Source organism: Bemisia tabaci, chromosome 2, assembly GCF_918797505.1.
Source record: "Bemisia tabaci chromosome 2, PGI_BMITA_v3".
Lineage (NCBI taxonomy): Eukaryota > Metazoa > Arthropoda > Insecta > Hemiptera > Aleyrodidae > Bemisia > Bemisia tabaci.
This window is the reverse complement of record NC_092794.1, coordinates 76,250,593-76,271,724: the sequence shown is the minus strand read 5'-3', so window position 1 is coordinate 76,271,724 and position 21,132 is coordinate 76,250,593. Positions and strand designations below refer to the sequence as shown.

The following is a 21,132-nucleotide window of genomic DNA, read 5'->3' as shown; positions in this document are numbered from 1 at the left end:
AGCTCCGGTGGATATCACGTTGACCGTTGTGGTAAAAGAGAATTTCCCGGCGAACACTACAGCCCAGGTGATCCTGATCACACCTGTGAAGTATTCGTACGAACTACTGCACAGAACCGTGAGGCAATTGGTTTAATCTTATTCAAAAATTATATATATATATATTCATTCTAATATATATATATATATATAAACATTACATCATTTCGAAAATAATCATGGGTGGCGGTAGCCACCTCCGGACAAAGTCTAAACTCGACAACACTGGAAAGCCTCCAAACGAAAAAAGGTGGCAGCCAACCATAGACACACGTAACTCCCTTATTCTGAAAATTGATTCGACTCTAGATCGACTGCAGCCCAAACGATGGCACGGATTCCAACGATCTTGGAGTCTACTGACGCACCTAAATTGGGCCTACTAAGTTGGAAAGTTTCATCCAGATCCATTGAGTTTTCAAAAAGTTATAAGCACTTAAAGGCCCAAAATGACAAATATTTTTTGTAACATGGGCCGTTCAGTAGCGGGAAAACGACATGATCACCTTTCACAACAGATTTCTTGCTTACGCGGCCACAGATTCTAATGAAACCTACAAAGGATCATGCTTGAAGATATGAGGATTTCATTTCTACCACATTTAATAGGGTTTCAATGCTCGGATAATTCAGCATCGGCAAATAACTTTCAAAATTTTAGCTACAATGTTTTGAATTTTAGAAAAATCCGGTATAGTGGTTCAATGCCATTGGTCGATTCCGTTCAGTTCAGCCAGTCTCGGGAACGAAAAAAATTTCCCTAGTAACAGACACCAACTTCCAACTCTAACTAGTTGAGAACAGATTTATGATTTAATTATAATATAAGAGTTCAATTCTCTGTAGAAGCTAAATAATATTTTTACACACTTATATTATTACGTCGCACGTCTTCTGCCAGAGCCCGATACACTATTTCATTAGTTTCTCTTGAAATGTTCAGGTGATGTCTTTGTTTTTGTTCAGAAGTGAGGTTATCAGTCCGTGTACCTGTCTGACCCAAGCATCAACAAATGTAATTCAGGTAAATTACGTCGATTAAAGGACATCAAAGTTGTACAAAACTATCAAAAGGAAGCAGGAAGCATTTACACCACAGTTTGCATTCTCGTGACTAACAGCATCCAAATATTTCCCTACCATACACACCAATGGATCGATGGATCGAAGGGAGAGCCCATTAAGTACTCTCAGTTTTTAATTACATTATTGTTTTCCTCAAGTCACGAATGCTAGTTTCCATATCTTGAAGAGATGTAGTCGTTTTCTGTGGACCCTATCAGTCTCAAGAAAAGATCTAAAAATTACTGTAATTTGAGCCTTCGCCCATCACACTACATGCGACACGGTCACTATGCTCTGACCAAAATTTATTCGCTTTAAATTTTGCTTTCAACCTACGTGCTCTGGAGTGCTTGTGCTTTTCCTAAGTGTATGTTATTGACATTAAGATCTTGTGTTCTTCATGACTAATCTTGGATGCTTTCGCCTCTTACCGTTGCTTGTTTACATCGAAGACATCATGGGGATATGCGGGGATGCGAGGTATAATTCAATCACTAAGTCAACTTTATGTCCCTAAATCAGAGATCTTTGACGATGAGTATTAGCTCAAATTTGGTTTTCTTTGAGTCTCTTTGATTTTGCGTCAGAAGTTGTTAGAAACACCATGTGGCCAGTCAATGTGTAACAAAGTCTTTCATGAAAGGTATGTACTCGTTCTATTTTCTCAGCTTGATGATTACTATAAAATGAAGACTTTATATTGCTGCATAAATCGCTGGGCCAAGTAAGTACGTAGCGCCCATTTCTTCTCTATTTTAACATATGAAAACTTGATGTAAACACATCAAATAGTGAGGTTATGTTATGGACTTACACTGGTGGTGCAGCTACCGACTGTTAGATAATAAACCCTTAAATGCCATCCGGCTAACTTAGCTGCGTCCATAGACCCCAAGATCGTTGGAATCTGTGCTGCCGTTTGCTCTGAATTCCATTCTATATCGAATCAATTTTCAGATTAAGGGAGTTAGGTGTGACTAAGAGTGTCGGCCACCCCTTTGCTATAGGGACTTTAGTAGGTCGTCATTTTTCTCGACCGGGGGTGGCTACCGCCACTCTTGATGTGAAAATATTGTGGTGTTGTTGGTTGTTGTGTCACAGAAGTATTCCATCTTCACCTAGTGAGTTTCTAGCATAATTACTCCAGTGAAACAGTGCACTTTGAAATTAATTGAGCGTTGGGTCTATGTATGGTTCGCGTGCCTACCTAGTTCTTAATGGAATAAATGTAATCGGGTGAATCAAAGCCAAAAAAGATTAGACCAATCGGTAGCGTTTATGATCAAAAAGTTTGCGCCTAGGTACCAACTGCGGAACAAGCTCTGATGAAGAGTTTGGGGGTGGTGTTTTTAGTCCGACAGTGGACAACAAAATTACTAGGAATTCTTGAACTACCAGGTAACTGAGAGGCAGCATTCATTATCTTATAAGAATCAAAAGACTCTATTCAAATTTAAATGCTTACTTCATGTCAGTTATACGATTCGACAAATTATGTGGTAAAGCGACTCTAAGCAAAATAAATCAAAATATTCTCCGCTAGCGTCAATATGGGTATACTGTATCAAGCTTACAGTGTAGTATTTGCAGCAAGTTTTTCTCTTTTTCAATTAATTTTCTGACTGAGGCCATTGTAACTTGAGGTTGAAATTCAGTCGATTATTACCTGAATCGCTCAAGTTCAACGGAGTGCATAAAAGGTATATGCACAATTTTCTTATCTTCATGTTCCAAGTCACATTCCTAGACGTTATACTCTGTTAAAAGAAAAAATGCTTTTGTGGCCGATGGAGCTTGGCTTGACGCACACTTTTATTGATAAATTAAATACCTCTTACAGGAAATACTTTTTATAATGAGTAAACAAAAAAAAAAAAAAATTAATTTGAACTCTTTGAATGGACTTTCCACTTAGTGGTATCACTGTTATTTAATTTAAAATTTTAGTGGCTGAATGTAAGTATGTCCAACAGTTGAGTTAAACGCAGTAAAAATTGCAGAATTAATGTTGAAACTTTATGAGTAAGGAATAATTTATGTGGCAAAAGAAGTTCATTCTAAGTAGCCTACAATATGACAATTAATTGCTAATCCATCAGTTTTTAAAACATTATGTACCCTATTTCGATGAGAGAAGTTTAAACTCACCAAAACATAAGGTAACTTTTATTGATTGCAAACTGAATCACCCCCTATTAATGTTTACTTGATCAAACAAGGCGTTCCAGTTCTGCTCATTGAAAAAATTATTCTCAGTTTCTCTGTCTCCAGCCAAATGTTTCATTAGCTTCACTTTATTCCAAAAACGACCTGATATAAAAACTACAAAAAACCCCAAAAAAACTTTCAGATTCTAAGGGGTAAAGAATCCGGCCAAAGTCTTAAACTTGTTGAACCAAATTTTCTTATTACTCGTAAAAGAAAATTAAAAATTATACTTTACTGAAAATCGAATGTGGGCCCCTTCATAAACGAGTGATGCAACATTCACTGCATGTGTGTATGTGAACCTCTTGTAGTTTTGTAGGAGCCCAAGCGGTTCGCTCTTTGCAACAAACGCTACATTCGTGAATGGAAAGTCCTTGAAGGAGCACATAACGTCCTTTTTCTTTCTTTAACTTTTGCATTTTTTATTCAGAATCTTCGTAAAATCAAAAAGAAAAGTATGGACTGATCTGAGCCTTATATGTGCTCTAAAACAATATGAAATATTTTATCGCACGAAGTCAATCTGTAGATCGAATGTAGGCCCCTTCATTTATGAGTGATGCAACAGTCATGACGTGTAAGTATGTGTAGCCCTTGCAGGAGCCCCCTTCCTCACCTATTTGCATTTTTATCTAAAGTACAAAAATAAAATCGGTATGGATTGATCTGAGCCTTCTGTGCTCCAAAATAATATGAAATATTTTATCGCACAAAGTCCAATATTTTTCGATTCAGGTCCTACAAATGCTTTTAAAAAAGCATGAAAAAAAAATACTCAATCGGCTGGCGAAAGTCCAGTATTTTTCTTGAGAATAATCTCCTCCTTCAATGAGTGATGCAACAATTGCGACATTTTTGTATGAAAAGCCCTTGCAGAAGCCTTTTTATTTGACTCAGCTAAATTTTGAAGAATCACTGACGTGTCCGCAAAAATGCGTAAAAAAGATAGGTCACTGAAATTAATGCTTCATAGAGATATCTGAGGATCCATATCAAAACCCTCTTACCTATTCTACTCTGCGTAAAAAATAAAAACGCTCTTTTCAACCATGATTTTAGTTCTTTTTAAATGTTCATTAATTTTCTCTTAAAACAATTTGCAATATCTGGGTAATCCGGAGTCCTTTTCATGACGATCAGTTCATTATGCAGTGGTATATGATACAATGTTATAATAGCTACCATTTACATGCATATTAAACTGCAGCATCATAAGTTGAGATTAAAAATATTATACAATAAATAAGTTTTGGGAGAAAGCAAAGGAAGACTGATACGCTCAAAAAATACACTGCAAGCAATCTTCCAGCATGCAGAGGGGACCAATCCTAATGATTACAGTAAGAGCATTTTTGCGGACACGTCAGTGATTCTTCAAAATTTAGCTGAGTCAAATAAAAAGGCTTCTGCAAGAGCTTTTCATACAAAAATGTCGCAATTGTTGCATCACTCATTGAAGGAGGAGATTATTCTCAAGAAAAATACTGGACTTTCGCCAGCCGATTGAGTATTTTTTTTTCATGCTTTTTTAAAAGCATTTGTAGGACCTGAATCGAAAAATATTGGACTTTGTGCGATAAAATATTTCATATTATTTTGGAGCACAGAAGGCTCAGATCAATCCATACCGATTTTATTTTTGTACTTTAGATAAAAATGCAAATAGGTGAGGAAGGGGGCTCCTGCAAGGGCTACACATACTTACACGTCATGACTGTTGCATCACTCATAAATGAAGGGGCCTACATTCGATCTACAGATTGACTTCGTGCGATAAAATATTTCATATTGTTTTAGAGCACATATAAGGCTCAGATCAGTCCATACTTTTCTTTTTGATTTTACGAAGATTCTGAATAAAAAATGCAAAAGTTAAAGAAAGAAAAAGGACGTTATGTGCTCCTTCAAGGACTTTCCATTCACGAATGTAGCGTTTGTTGCAAAGAGCGAACCGCTTGGGCTCCTACAAAACTACAAGAGGTTCACATACACACATGCAGTGAATGTTGCATCACTCGTTTATGAAGGGGCCCACATTCGATTTTCAGTAAAGTACGAGGGGCGTTCAATAAGTAAGTATCCCCCCTCTCTAAAATTCATAAAAATGGACCAATTTTAAAAAAACTTGGGCTCAAAATCTTCCTTAGGATATTTTGAGTTCAACAAAACAAACCGCAACAAAATCGGACCATGTGCGGCCGAACGCGAGCCGTTTGAACGCGCCGAGGTGCTCGACGCTCCCGCCGAATCTGCGAGGATTTGAAGTCCGCTACAGGAGAAGAGCTTCTCTGCCAAAGCCTCAGTCGTTCATCACTGACGAAAAATCAAAGAAATTTTTGTAGAATAAGGGGCTTACCTCACCTCTCCACATAACCAGCTCGATCCAAGCAAGTCTGATACTGAGACTAAGACTAAGAGAACAGCTTTGGAAGTCTTTCAGCTGACCGCGGATGAAAGAGTGGACGGCTTGTTTGACCTCTTCCACTGATTCAAAATTAACTCCTCAAAGTTCAGATTTCAGATACGATAATAAATGGCAAACCAGACCACCATTTATTCTCGTTCCTAAAATCTGAACTTGGAGGAGTTAATTTTGAATCAGTGGAAGAGGTCAAACAAGCCGTCCACTCTTTCATCCGCGGTCAGCTGAAAGACTTCCACGCACGAGGCATCCAAAAGCTGTTCTCTTAGTCTTAGTCTCAGTATCAGACTTGCTTGAATCGAGCTGGTTATGTGGAGAGGTGAGGTAAGCCCCTTATTCTACAAAAATTTTTTTGATTTTTCGTCAGTGATGAACGACTGAGGCTTTGGCAGAGAAGCTCTTCTCCTGTAGCGGACTTCAAATCCTCGCAGATTCGGCGGGAGCGTCGAGCACCTCGGCGCGTTCAAACGGCTCGCGTTCGGCCGCACATGGTCCGATTTTGTTGCGGTTTGTTTTGTTGAACTCAAAATATCCTAAGGAAGATTTTGAGCCCAAGTTTTTTTAAAATTGGTCCATTCTTATGGATTTTAGAGAGGGGGGATACTTACTTATTGAACGCCCCTCGTATAATTTTTAATTTTCTTTTACGAGTAGTAAGAAAATTTGGTTCAACAAGTTTAAGACTTTGGCTGGATTCTTTACCCCTTAGAATCTGAAAGTTTTTTTGGGTTTTTTACAATAATACATACAATATAAATCAGGCTGCAACGTTTGGAACGAGTAAGAATTTATGTGTTCTTCCGATCGGGCATTTGTACATGAGATCGAAGGATCCAGCGTTGATATCCTGAATTGCATCGTCCGTCAAACGGTCCGCAATGTGCGAAGGTAGGAAGAGGAGACGATGATGATTCTCGAAGACGATATCAGCGGCAACGGTTATCCCGTACTTGGATGGCATTTTGATGAGTTCTTTCATCTTGTAGCGGGCGTTTACAGTCAGCTCTTTAGCGTTGACAATCAAGATTGAATTGTTGAAAACTTCCATGTCGTCAGTTCTATCTGCTGTATATCAAGGTACGGATGATTCCAATTTTCGTGTGCTATATATTTCGAGAGAGAGACAATTTGTCTGCTATATCAAGCACGGATGATTCCACTTTTCGATTGCTTTATTTCGGTTCGATAATTCGTCTGCGGATGATCCCACTTTTCGTAGGCTATATTCAGTCGGGATGATTCGACAATTTGTCTGCTATATTAAGCACGGATGATTTCACTTTTCGTCTGCTATATTTCGAGTGAAACAATTTGTCTGCTATATTAAGCACGGATGATTTCACTTTTCGTCTGCTATATTAGCTACGTTCAATCTGACTTTTCATTTTCAACTCCTATATTATTATCGGGGTGATTCCTTTGTTCGTCTGCCACTATAATTTTCTGCTGCTCCTGCATGATTTCAGTTTTGAAATATTCCCGATAAGAGGAATCCGACAACCACATACACAATCGGAATGCGTTCGACATCGCGCAGAATGGATGTACTAAAGGACACGTATGTGCTGTCGACCAACGAGCCAATAGTCGCAAGGACGGACAATCTTTAGTGTCCAAATTTACAACGATACATTTTTCCGCCACGAAACGATTGATGAAATCTCGATTTTGTTCACCTTTAACATACAGTACATCGTAGCGGTTCCCGATGCGATTCATTTTTGAAGTGAATTCATCGTACTCGAGAAACGCGCTTTCCCATTCCAAGTGATATGATTGCGTGTTAACCAGTTGTTTGTCACAACGTTTTTGGCGTCCAACTTGCTGCTCGGGAACGGAGGTTTGAATAAATAGAGTTCAGTTATAGTACACTCCATATCGACAAGACCAAACTCTTTGACGATGAATTTTCCTTCGCTCCAAGAACCTTGTACATCGAGACAAGCCATCGTCTTCTCGTTCCGTTAGTTACACTTTTACTATTTTCAAATTCGAGGTTTCTTAACCGACGGTTCTCCAGCAGAATTATTGATACTATTTATACAAGGTCGTTTAACCGCGAGAATTTTTCTCAACTCGGTCTCGGCTCCGCAACTTTAAACCACCATGCAACGATCGTTGATGTCGCTCATCCTCGATTCAGGATCCTGCAATTCGCTCAGAAAGTTGTCGAAGTTTATTGATCTTAACGCTCCCGTTGATACACCTTTTGCTCGTTTTTCAGTTTTACCGTCGGTGAATCGGTAGGCGTACAGTTTGCTCGCAGCGCGACGAACTCGGCAATGGGTCGACCCGCCGTTCCGTCTTTGAACGTTCCCATCACTTTTCGGTTTTACATGCTTCGACATTGATGTCCTTCTGGGAAGTCGGAGGTGTCATAAATGTGAAGGTCTGACATATAACATCGTAGATGTTCGGTGTAGTCAACTCGTAAATGAACGAATCCGTATTCATATCGAGAAGTTGAACTTGGTCGGGATTGTACTTCTAAGCATGTGATTATAGTGGAATTGATACATGTGTACTTTACTCAGATCTGAGATTGAAAAACCAACTATCATTGGTCTGTCTATGACGACCTCTGTACGTAAATGGATTGCTACCAACTCTTCGTCGAAGATCGTGCGATCGGTGAAATCGACCCGTGAGATGGCTTTCAATATCTGTTTACTGTTTGTACCCAATTTAATATTCTTTCGCTTCAACGGGTTCTCGATAAATTTTCCGTAGCAAGCGTTGCTGCAAAGTTTCAGGAGCGTTTGGAGGAACGAATTCGTAGCCTCCCGTCTCAACCGGGCGTTCAGCTCGATGAAGGGTGCCAAGAAAGGAGCCTGACGGAATTCGATGGCGCGGTTGACGCGCAGGAGTTTTAATCCTTGACCGAGCGCTTCTTTAAGAATAACATAATGTATTACATAGTTGTATTTATTAGCTAGAGTCGTCAATAGTTTCGTTGATTTCTCCGCTCCCGTTGGTGGTATTTTGTTCCTGCACAAGAACGGAAGGTCCTTGTGCAGGTCGTGGATGTGTTCTGGATATTTAATATCTACATCCAGTATATACCCGGAAGGAGCGTTATCGGGATGGTCGATAATAGTATTTGCCAGAATTACCAACTCTTATCATTCCGGGACCCAAGTGCAGTTATCGTAGGGTAGATGCTTGCTCATGGTATGGGCGTACAGTGCCGTCACATCTAAGTATTGTATATAGGTCAGTAGTATTTTAGGATCAAATTGATCCGGAATCAAAGGATTGTTTGTGAGAGCGTGCCGTTTTACCACCTGTGTTATCCCGCCCCGGATCGAGCTCATAATCATGAATACCATATCCATATCTTTGAAAAGTTGGATTTTCGCTTTAGTTATTTTTAAGGAGGCGTCGAAAGCGAAACCGGGTAGCGTTAAGTAGTTGGCACAGTCCAAACCATAGTTTTTCATCCCAAAGAGTCGGAACTCCTCGAACACATCGCTGAGGAGGCACACGTCCAGGCGCAAGTAGAAATCTGAATACTCGCCAAGATAACGGAGATTGAAAGTTTGCCACACTTAGAGAAACCGTTCGTATTCCTCTTCGGAGATGTGCGTTTGAGTCAGGGTGTTGAAGAAAGCCTCTCGTGGTGGTGGACGCGTCTCGTTCAGCTTGGCCGGATTGTCAACGTAATCGTACGGGAACGGAGCTTTCCAACAAACCATTTCGAACTCAGTGTCTGTGCGAGTAAGCTTCCTCGTGCGAACGAAAGATTTGCGCGGGATCGTCTGAACCAGTTTTTCCAACGACGCTGGGAGGAAGCGGAACGAGTCGATATCTTGATCGAAAACCTGTTATCCAGATGGACCGTCATGCTGATGTAATTTTCCTCCGTGTATGGTATTTTTTCGACGCGATGAGGATACTTGTTCAGAGCCAGCACTACCTCGTGGAAATCATACCTACTACCATTGTGCAGGACGACTCTAACACATTTTTCATGTCGGAAAATAAGATTGCAATTTGAACATAAGGCTTTTCGATAATTGGACCCTGTTTTCCCTCCCGCTCTCTTTTGATGGTCATGATCCCTTACCTTTACGATACCTGGTTGTGAGAAATCCACCTCGCAATGTCCACACCTATTTTCCGCTTCAAATAAGGCCCGATCTTCATGTGTCATTATTATTTTACCCTCTTTGCCATTGTAACTCCTACTGATTCTTCCTACCACAGTGATTATGTCATCCAGAAATTTGATATGTGCCTCTTCGCCACGGTACAGTTTTGGTTCCGTCATTTTAAATTCAGGATCGTCCGTGACGAGGAAGTAAGCGTAAGAATTTGAGATGTGTCACCTATACGCAGACGCTGGATGCTCCGAGTCACCATGAATTTGTTCTAAGTAGGCTTCAAAATCTGCATAAATTACGTAATTATGTTTTATTTCCTTATGATGATTTTCGAATTTGAGGTATCGCTCGTCGGGAAATGAAGCTAGGAATGCGTCTTTGCTTACTAAAGAGCAAAGAGCTTTGTGTTGACTCAATTGCTCCATCGAGATCTTGCGCGTAAAGCATTTCTTGCAGATGTAGATTTGTCCATGATGGTTTGTCAACTGTTTTCCAACAAGTTGTTCAAAGTTACTGATCCAGCAATAATGGTAACTCAATGGCACGGGGGTTGAGAGACACAGTAGGTCGGTGTGGTCCTCTCTTTCCAGGTCGGCAATTTTAATTGGGTAAACTGTATACTTTTTCTTGTTGGACACCAAACTCTCACGGAGTCCAAATACCGAAACCGATACGTCGTTCCTTTTCTCGAATTTGACAACGTTATCTATGCTCGTGGCGAATCGAACGTCCGAGAAATCGTAACGATTGAACAGATCTAAATATTTTTCCAGACGATGTTTATTTTTCTCTTCGACTGGGAAGAACTTTTCCAACATTGTGAAGCGGAAACAATCGTTTGATTCACCTTTATTCACATTAACAACATTGTCGGTGCGAAACGGGATCTTAACGGACGTTCCTCCTCGATGTAAAGCGTAATAGCGGTTGACACGTAACTCCATACCCTGTATCTTCTTCAGCACCCACCCGGATCTGTTCATGTGAAAATCGAATGACTATTTATTGATTTTGGCTCTGAACTTTTCATAATACTCGTCCAGATCCGTTGACGCGAAAATAGCTTCGTTTTTAGTCTTAAACTTTTTCAACTGCATTCCTTCCTTGTTCGTATCGTCAGCTTTCTCGTACTCAGCGTAAACTAGTATATTAACCCTCAATGCCTCGCCGGTGAGTTCTTCTTTAATTTTTCCAATCACGAGGACTTTAGTTATTAGTGGGTAGTCATCGATGATCAGAATCTCCGGTTGGAGGTTTGTGATTAAAAATTTTTTCAACCTGCTTTAACAAGCAGTCTCGACTTGAACTATCGGTACATTCGTCTCAAACAAATTTCTTATGTGACTTGCAGATTCTTCATGTTTTTCTTTTTATCGTATGATATTTTGCAAGTGTCACAATATTCTTGATTCTCAACGGCAGTGATGAGGCGTCTTTTATGGTGGACATCTTTTCAATATGTTCGGGAGATTGCTCATGATTCTCTCCCTCCGTATAAAACTCATCACAAAGATCACAATGGATGAGCGCGTTGTGCTCCTTTTTAATATGCGTTTCATCTTTGATACCCTCCTCCTTCTTAATTTGTTCAGCGCAGTCTTCATGCTTTTCACCTTGTTTATAAAATTCATCACAAATATCACATTAGATGAAAGTTTCAACAATCTGCTGTGCTTGTTCTTGGGCAGCCATGATAAAGATACTACTTTCAGCTCTACGTTTTCGGAGTCGGTAAGAAAAGGAAATTTACACTATCTTTACGTTGTAAGATTCTGTTCACTGATAATATTTCAGAGCAAACAACTGAATACTATTGTAAGCTCAAGGCTTTTTGATTTCGTCAAAACAGAAAATCTACACTATATTTACGAGTGTAAGATTGTGTTCACTGAAAAGATTTCAGAGTGAAAATAGAATAGAATACCATTATAAGCTCGAGGTTTTCTGATTTCGTCAGAACAGATAATCTACATTATCTGTAAGTTTGTAAGATTCTGTTCTCTGAAACGATTTCAGAGTGAACAACTGAATACTATTATAAGCTCGAAGTTTTATACTATTGTAAGCTCGAGGTTTTCTGATTTCGTCAGAAGAGAATATCAACACTATTTTCTCGTTTCTAAAATTCTGTTCGTTGAAAAAATTTCAGAGTGAACATGTGAATACTATTATAAGCTCGAGGGTTTCTAATATAATCAAAACTGAGACTGACGAGCTTCCTACTCGGAGGTAAATATATAGTTTCCATACCGAGCGTAAAGAAACTGTAGAGTCATAATTTACCTCGCAGTAAATATAGTAGTATTTGTTAATCACCAAACTCGGTTTCACTCGGGCAAACTGTGTTGTCATAAGTCGTAACATAAATTACACTTTTATGTAGAGGTATAATTTACCTCAGAGTAAATATAGTGGTATTTCCTAATCACCAGACACAGTTACACTCGGACAAACTATGTAGTCATAATTTATAGTAGTAACATAAAACTACGCTTTCATGCAATTGGGGAAAATTATCAATTCTAGTCGGGGAACGTATAAATAGTGCCGAGGAAGTGTGATCGATCATTTCAAAACAAGAACTCGTCAAGTATGGACGCTCCAACCCTCAAATCGCAATCGATCCGAGCGATGAACACCTTGGACACAGTTTATGAGGCTCTCTCTTACAAGATTCCAGGAATGCGAGCAGAGCTTTTGAACAAGTTTGCCCGACTCCTTTTTCCTGACAAGTTGTTTCACCATCTTAAACTCAGCTCAATAGACACTTCCGATCCCGTCGGGTGTTATGGGTTACTTGAGATAACGGAAAGATATTGCCATCTCCTAGAACGTGTCACAGACGAGCACGAAATAATGTACTTCCTAAAGTAGGGGTACAAGAAAATAGACGAACGGGACTGGAAGATATGCAGACTTTAGAGTGCGATTCGCAAAGCTTTGTACATCAGAGAGAGGAGAGCGGCTCTCAGTAAAGACCTAATCCTTCCACTCTCCAGAAGTCTGGGATGCTCTATGACCGTTGAAAACTTCCAAAACTTGCTCCTCAAGAATAAGGAATCCTGGTCTCTCGTGACATGCTCTATTAAAGTCATTCTGACAAGCAAAAGTGAATTCTTGAACAACTTAGAGCGCTTCAAAATCATTCAGAACGCTGTCTCTGTGCCCGATGTATACATCCAACGGGCGATACTGGGATGTATCAGCATGGATTATTTTAGCTTGTGTAGCTTTCTTTTCTTTATATGATTTTCTATTTATTGTACCAGTTGTAGAATAATAATAAAAATTGTTGATTCATCGAACTGAACATTGCAATATCCAATCCCAGTTGCTTATCCCAAAACACAAGGTTCCGATACGTATCTCCAAGCGCACACTACTAAAAATGGAAATTCCCGAATCAGACCCTACTCTCCAGTCTCTGATACCAGACCCATTCTGGAGGATATGGTCTATCGATGCCGAAAATTTTACAAGTCCGAAATCTCGAAAACAAAAAGTCATATCAAAATTCGGTCCGTACAGTTTTCCGATCTTCGATAGTGTAAAAGAATCGGCGGATCGGAGGAGGGTAATTTTCCGAAAATTTGTTAATTTCCCGAATCAGATCCTACTCTCCAGTCTCCGATACCAGACCCAAACTGGAGGAGACGGTCTATCGAAGCCGAAAATTTTTAAAGCCCAAAAATCCTAATTTTTTGCACAATCTGACAACATGGTATCGAAAAATTAACTAATTTCTTGAACCATCTGGCAACGCTGCAAAATTCTATGTTGCAAAATTCCACCCATAAACAAATTACTTATTTATGTGCACCGTCCGGCAACACTGTTGCATAACCGCCATCTTGAAGGGGAAATATACACCATTGCATAAACCGTAGATTAAAGGGGCTACATTACACCATTGCATAACCCGCATATTGAAGGGGCAACATATAATACTTTTTACAGCGTTGCCATATTGTACAATAAACACCATACAACATTGTATTTTAATTCGTATTTTTCTACACCATCGCGCAACGCTGTTGGACATTTTACTGTTCTCAAATTCCCATTTTCACCCTACTTTCCCTCTTTTCCTTTGATATAAAACCGACCCATACTTGAGTGCTGAAATGAGAGATCTCTTGGACTCTTTATTGCTGCACTACCGTCCCTTATTCCAGGGATTATTGAAATTTCAACAGCGGATAGTAAGAAAAGATTGTCGCATAGAAAGATGTTGGAATGATGACTTTTGATCAGCATCCACAAACGAGTTTAATGCAATAAAAAAATCGGACAGGGCACACATTCCCATAATAGGGGGTCCTTGGCATAGTCACCCAGAGCCATGCTGATAGATATTTATATGTAATTTGAAACCTGTCGGCAGTGTGGATCAAAGACACGACCTCAGTGCCTGTATCAAACTGCCGTGACCACTACTCCACCAAGGCTGATCAAATCATCTGTATAACCTATGTAAGATCGGATTATCAAGAGGTTTTCCAGAGTTTTTGTTTCAAATATAATAATTTTGATAACATAAGAGTCATCAAACAAAAGAACATATTCTTTGAGAGAGACCTCCGGAAGCTTGTTTGACACATGTTCTTCTTCAGGATCAAGGCCTCTTTCTTTTCTTTTTTTGATGATGCTTGATCATAACGATGAAAGATTGGAGTTATTTTATCAGTTAGGTCCTGGCTATGGTAGTTGCATTGAAATAGCATAGCAAAATTTACCTTGAATTTTAACCACGATGGAACTTGGGAAAAAAGGGAAAACAAATGACAGACTAGCCGTCAAAAGAACTATAAAAAGTTACAGAGAACATTACCTTGTGAGGACATTCTAGGCAGAGTAGAAGACTTGATAGCTGATTTTGTTGGTTTTGTATCCACTGAGAAATTTGGGAGGAACAGACATGGAAGAATGGGATCGAGTTAAAATTTTTAGGGGCCGCACTTGAGTTAAACAGGTTTAGAAAAATGTCCTAAACGGAACACCCTCTTTCAAGAAGCAGCTTAACTAATTCGTTTAATTTTTTCTTGCCACAATATGGGGCTAAGGCCTACTCTAGGCACTTCAAATCGATTTTTGTGGTGTTGGAATTTTGAAATGGGGACTATTGATTCTTAAAGATTCCTAAGATATTTCCTAACATCTAATATATGGATCCAAAATAAAAATTGTGAGAGCAAATTCCTACTGTTGTCAGATTACCGTTGAAAGCATTTTTTCTGAAAATATTACGAAACCTACAGTGGAATTTATAAGGCTACTGTACCCATAGATCGTCAACACTTAACAAAACTTTGGATGCGATTGCCTTCGAACTAGGCAAGAATGAAGTTATGAATCATTCCATTATATTTGAAAAGTAAAATTTCGAAAAAGTTGTCTTTGAAGCCCAAATAGGGTAAAAGTTGTTTCTCCTTACGCTAATGCATGGGAGCTAGGAGATTCTTCCTTTTGACACGCTACAAAGTGCTGGGCAGTTTGGATGAATCATGTTTGATTTGCCTTGCACACAATCTGAGAGCTTAACTTACCCCATTTCCTTACATTTTCGACTTCTCATCAGTGATTTATCTCTCTCAATCTGCTCTGCAAGATTCAAATGAGTACATTTAGTGAGCTTTAGCCCTCAATATGAAAGTGGATGTCCATGGTTTTTAAGTATTATCATCTTTTTCCTTTCACTTACATCTTTTGTGAGCAGCATCTTTCCGCAGTTTTATTATGAAAAACTGCTAGTTAATTTTAATTACGTAAGTCGAAAAAAATTTGATGTATCAATGCTACATAGTTGAGAAATTCAAAACACACAACTTTGAACAGTTTTACACCAAATTTGAGGCAAGTAAAAATATATTTACCTCCATGTTGCGGAGAATGTTGCTTGGGAGAATTCATATCTGGCGGCTCATCACTAAACGATACTGACTTCTCAAATGATACGGACTTATCTGTGAAGATAAAAAATTCATATAAAAATGAAAATCTGAACCAAATAAGTAAGCATGCGGTATGCAGAAGCTGCTATATGCATTCAGTTCTTAAAAGGGTAGACTTTTGATACATGCATCATTCAAACAGTAGTCTAAAATTCACGAAAGATAAACCAATGTCATCAAATCTTCAAATCTTCCTAAGGGTGTAAAGAAAATAAAAAATCAAACAGCAAGAATATTGGGCCGGACAATTTCATGCGCAAGTTGAGAGCCTGCTGAGTACAACAGAGTCACTGGTATTGGAGCACCGATAAACTTGCTTTTTGGGGCTGTTTTGTAAAGTGCTTCTGAGACTAGTAAGTGGCTGGTGACTGGTGATGTTGTATGTTGTATGCATAAGGTCCCAGTTCCAGACTTCTTCAAGAATATTTAGGTGCATCCCCTGCACCCCCCGTCCCCCATTCCTTGTGCAACTTTGAGACTCGCTTCTCCATGACATCAAATCGATTAGTCACTTCATTAGTTAAATGATTTTTTTTTGTAAGCGTGCCAGTAGGGCTCGCTTTTTGAAATCACTCGAATGTACCATAGTACAGCACACCGATCAACCCACGCTATTCAACGAGCGGTCCAAATATTATTATCCTCAGACCCGTTTTTTTGTCTTTGAACCGTTATACTGTCAACTCAAGCCCTGATGGTCATTCATTAAAAAACCGAATGAACTTGCCAGGGGAAATCTTTGAAAACATTTTCCCGTCAAAACCGTTTTATTCCATTTGACAGAAACCTCAAATATGCTTTTCTAGCCTGGAACGCCTCAAATCTATAAACTTCTTTCCAGCCCCAACTTTTTAGCCAATGAGCGTCTTCCGCACCTGTGGAGTCTACTATAGTCCATTTCACGAAACCTGAGACTTTGTATTCGGCATTGAAATCCGTAAATTGGCAACGCATTGGTCTCTCACGCAAGGACCCTACCTTTTTTCTCAGCACCTCTTTTGTTCACCAACGAGATGCCCACAACCCGTCCGTTATGAGGGTAGGAACATTAGACACCCTTCATCCCTCCTTAATGACCGTTAGTACCCGAACCAAAATTTCTTTGCCGTTGAAAAATCCATTTTTCAGCGTGAAAATTTAGTTCCAGCACGAAATTATGATGAAAATGCACTAAAGTTCCGTCCAAGTATCTTGATTTTGGGCTAATGCACGGCAGTTTGCCGCAAATCTTGGTCGTGCGTAAATGCCGCATATCAGCTTAAAATAAAGATAATTGGACGGAATCTTTAAAATAGTGTGTGTCCAACAATTCAGTCATTTAGTACACTTTTCCAACATGTTCGTGTTGGAATTTTCTTCTAGTTTCGATTGATTGATTTTTTTCAAAGTGGTTGTTCGGCGGTACGGTACCGTCCCATAAGACGTTATTAAGAACGTTATTCAGCATCAGTGCCTGATAGGCACTGTCTATTCCACTAATTCCTATCTCGGTCAGTTGCACGCTCAATTACTTGTTTTAATTTTTAATTTTTTTAACTTTTGTTCTACTTGAAAATGGGCGCAGTTGGCCCAAAACGTCCTGGTTGTGTTGGTTCTATTTTCTTAGCATTTTAAACCCACTTCTTTTGTATTAATTGTGTTTTTATTGTTGTGTGCATTCGGGCTATTGTTTTCTATCTCTCTTTTAGGGTTAATTTTTGTGACTTTTATTTGCGTTTTAATTGATTTTGGCACTCAAATGATTTTTAAATGCAGATTTACTTTCGCGATTCAAATCTACACATCCTTAACGTATCACCTGTGAACAAAAGGTATTTCTCTACTAAGGTACTTTTGCAAGTTCCCAATGGTGCATTTTTTTCCTTTTTCACTAGTAAAGAACTTAAATTTTAATTACATGCAACATTTAAACCAATTCATCCTCTTTTATTGCTGATATAGACATGGCTCGATAACGGAGTGCTGAAGGTATGACCCCTGGTGAAACATGAAGGATGCTGTTACAGATATCATGACAAACGGTCTTTCATGAAAAATTCTGCAATAAAGCACGAATTGGAAGAGGATCAAGAAGGCATTTTTTAGAAATATTCACTGTGTCCCAGCACCACAGGTCACTGTGCCTATAGGGTGGGGCAAAGTGACCACCTCATTCAAATTTCAAATTTCCTCGTTTTTTTTTTTTCAAATTTACCACAATATCTGGACCTTGATACCACTGAGGGTTGGGAAGTACCGATGTATACTTTCCATTAACCAAAAGATATTCACAAAAACCATTCAAAGAATTAAGAGGGAGTAAACGATAAAATCGTTGGTCGCTGTGCTCCAGTCTCACTTTCTGTTACCTTCACTGTACCGGAGAAAATCGATTGATATCCTCACCATTTAGATTAAGAAGGGTGATGGTTTTACACACCTGGGAGGGAAGGAGCTGCATGGGTGCTCGAGTGCTTATCGTATTCCTCCGAAGCTAAAAAAGAATAAAAACAAAAATAATATATCATCGGTATACTCAACACATGAAGCATTAAATCACTTTCAGGTCGTCTCAATGAATGTATATTGGTTAATAAAATGGATTGTGTCACAAACTTTGCTCCTAAATTTCACATTACTGAAGTACCTGAATGTTTTCGGAGATGAGAGCCTAATTTACTACACCTGGATTTGCTACCCCATTCTGCCAAGCCTCATGGTCTACCTCCAAATGGGTCTGTTGTAAACTTTTGCTAGAGGAAAAAAAAGAGTTGTAACTCATAGAAAGTGTCTCAAAAATCACGATGAGCGCATCGGCGAAGTCTGAAATGCACTCCTCACTTCACAATGTACGTAAGTTTGCGTTTTTTTGAGCTTCCCGCTTCAAAAACGATAGGACGGCACAGGTGAACATTTCGTTAGAGGAGTCACTCCATGCAACCCCTGCTCACAAGGACACTACGTAATATTCAACATAGCCAACGCTAATCCGCCAAAACACATGTGACAAGACAACGATTCTAACCACCTGATAACAATCTGCGTGTTTACATTCACATTTTCGTCGTGTTGATAGATATGCGCCGTGACTGATATCATGCTCTCCTCAACTTGCGCGCGAAAGCGTTGGCCATGTTGAGCAGGGATTGAATGGAACAACTCCCCTAACGAAATGCTGACCTGTGCTTTGGTATCCTTTTGAAGCGGGAAACTTAAAAAACGCTAATTTCTTACGCAGATTGTGAGGTTAGGAGTTTATTTCAGAGTTTGCCGATGCACTCATCGTGATTTTTAAGACATTGTCTATGAGGAATAATTCATATTTTTGCTCTAGCAAAAGTTTGCAACAGACCCATTCTATTTTGGAATGTTCGTCATACCTGTTACTTCATTACCCACTTACATGGCAGTCCCATGTTGGACAAAGTCCCCATGTTGAAAAGGGGTAGGTGGGGGGGAGGGGGAACCATTTTGGCTCAGCCCTACCTGATTTAATGCCCCACCTAGTCTCATGAAGGACGGCTCCTAAACTGAGGTGAGTTGAGTCTTAAACCAGGCAGCAATGAATCCGACTTTTGCCGTGGGATAAAATCAATCAAGAATCTGCACCTATTTTGGGCTTGCAGGATGCACCTATCTTCTTCAGGTGATGCCATCTTACCTAGTCCCACACTTGCACAAAATAAGTCAATCCTGCAAAAGAAATTCTTGAGCAATCCTTCCATGCTGTGTAACTGCTGAACTACATACTTAAAATTACAGCTCTGGAGAGGCTCTGCTCACACCAACCTTAACACCCAAATTGAAAATTCTTCAAAGTCATTGGAAAAATGGTTTCAAGGTGTCAGGTACGACATGTAACCAGCAAATGCTTTAATAAAATGACATGAAATCTAAACATACTGAAATTTTTCTGATCTAAAAAAGCGATTGTTACGTTATCATTAAGGTTTGACAGGCAACTCGTGAAATCATGACATTTTTTAAGCCGTAGATTCTGGAAAAATTCCTGATCTTGTCATACCACTACCGCTTAGTTACTATATGGTATGAAGCTCATTAAGAAAAATAATTCATAAAATTTTCTGAATGAACAAAGTCTGTGCCAAAATACCAGATAACATAAGATACTAACTCCTGTCTTTCTTCTGAAGCACTGAATATGTGCAAATATGACAACTGCACGGATAACTGCCAGGATGTTGATTTAAAATCCTGGAATGTCAAAACTCAATGCGATAACTCTCAAGTTTAGAAATGAGCCGCGCACGTAAAGTCTTCTTGGAGTAAAATAAGCAGCAAAAGCATACACTAACATTGGAGGGTTGTTGACCAGATTTTTAACACCTAAAGATATAAATTTAACATTCTTCTTTTCTTCTACGTCAACAGGATCAAGTGAAAAATCATGCAGATGTGAAGGTAGTACCTTGAATTGATCTCTCACTCACAGAAATACTGCAGTATTAGGAAAATAAACTCAAAATGTTCAAAATACACCGGAATGAGTATTATTAGAATTGTAGAAAAATATATTGAAAATATTCTGGCAATAATTAGACAACATCGAAAACAAGTAGGTACTATTGATGGGAAAATTTGAGAAATGTACTAGAATGTTACAGTTTTCTTCTTGGCAATGGATGTAGATCTACAATTCATATTTTTTGGAAGCTGATTATTTAAGTGAAGTTTGGTTTGTTTAAAATAGACCTTGTTTGACTTGTGTTTCTGAAATCTACTTCCTGCCTCCATTAAATTAGTGAGTAGCTCTTAATAAATTGGTAAATAATTGAACAGTAATTACCGATGCGGAAGCTGCCAGAGTGGGGTGGTAGATCCCTGGGTGCTGGCGTTGGTGTCTGCTGAACTAGGGCTTTTTGTACTAGTCCAGTCAGATTAGCTAACTGTCGTTCCATATGTTCGACTCGAATCCTAAGACAAAAATTACCAAGAGAGGAAAATGGTCAATACTTAACATAAAATGAGTACAAAGATAGAGGATTATCTGGACGGATTTCAGCAGGATCAGCAAGTTTGCACCTTTCCCCCCCTTTTTTTCTAAATTAATTTCATTAAAGTAGGGGATTAGTTGGCCACCCCGGAATTTTTTTTTGATTTCTTGTGTTAGAAATACTTTTCATTTGAAAATTAAATTTGAAATTCAGATTTGATTTCCATTCAAGCCGTATCACTCGGTATAACGATACATCACCTGTCGGCACTTAACCATCGGTCTGCTGGAGCTCTGAGTAGGGTACAAATGCCGATCATAGAACAAAAGTTTGTAGCCAAATTGTGCAGAGAATATGGATTTTCGGACTTGTAAAATTTTCGGGATCGATAGACCGTCTCCTCCAGGATG

General features: G+C 39.1%; 1 protein-coding gene across 18 annotated transcripts in view; it reads right to left on the bottom strand.

The window, feature by feature from the left end:
- LOC109037045 (coiled-coil domain-containing protein AGAP005037) overlaps window positions 1–21,132 on the bottom strand; it is a 313,866-nt gene that overhangs the window by 138,061 nt on the left and 154,673 nt on the right. For 17 of the 18 annotated variants that reach the window (XR_011899170.1, XR_011899171.1, XM_072296272.1 and 14 more), the window contains 4 exons: window positions 20,575–20,702; window positions 18,208–18,261; window positions 15,711–15,800; window positions 14,669–14,731 (listed from right to left, as the gene is read on the bottom strand). Coding sequence is in view for 16 of the 18 variants with exons in the window: in XM_072296272.1 (XP_072152373.1) it covers window positions 14,669–14,731; window positions 15,711–15,800; window positions 18,208–18,261; window positions 20,575–20,702 (335 nt within the window). In the remaining 2 variants the exon portion in view is untranslated. The remainder of the gene's footprint in view (window positions 1–14,668; window positions 14,732–15,710; window positions 15,801–18,207; window positions 18,262–20,574; window positions 20,703–21,132) is intronic. The other variant, XM_072296276.1, reaches the window with a different exon arrangement.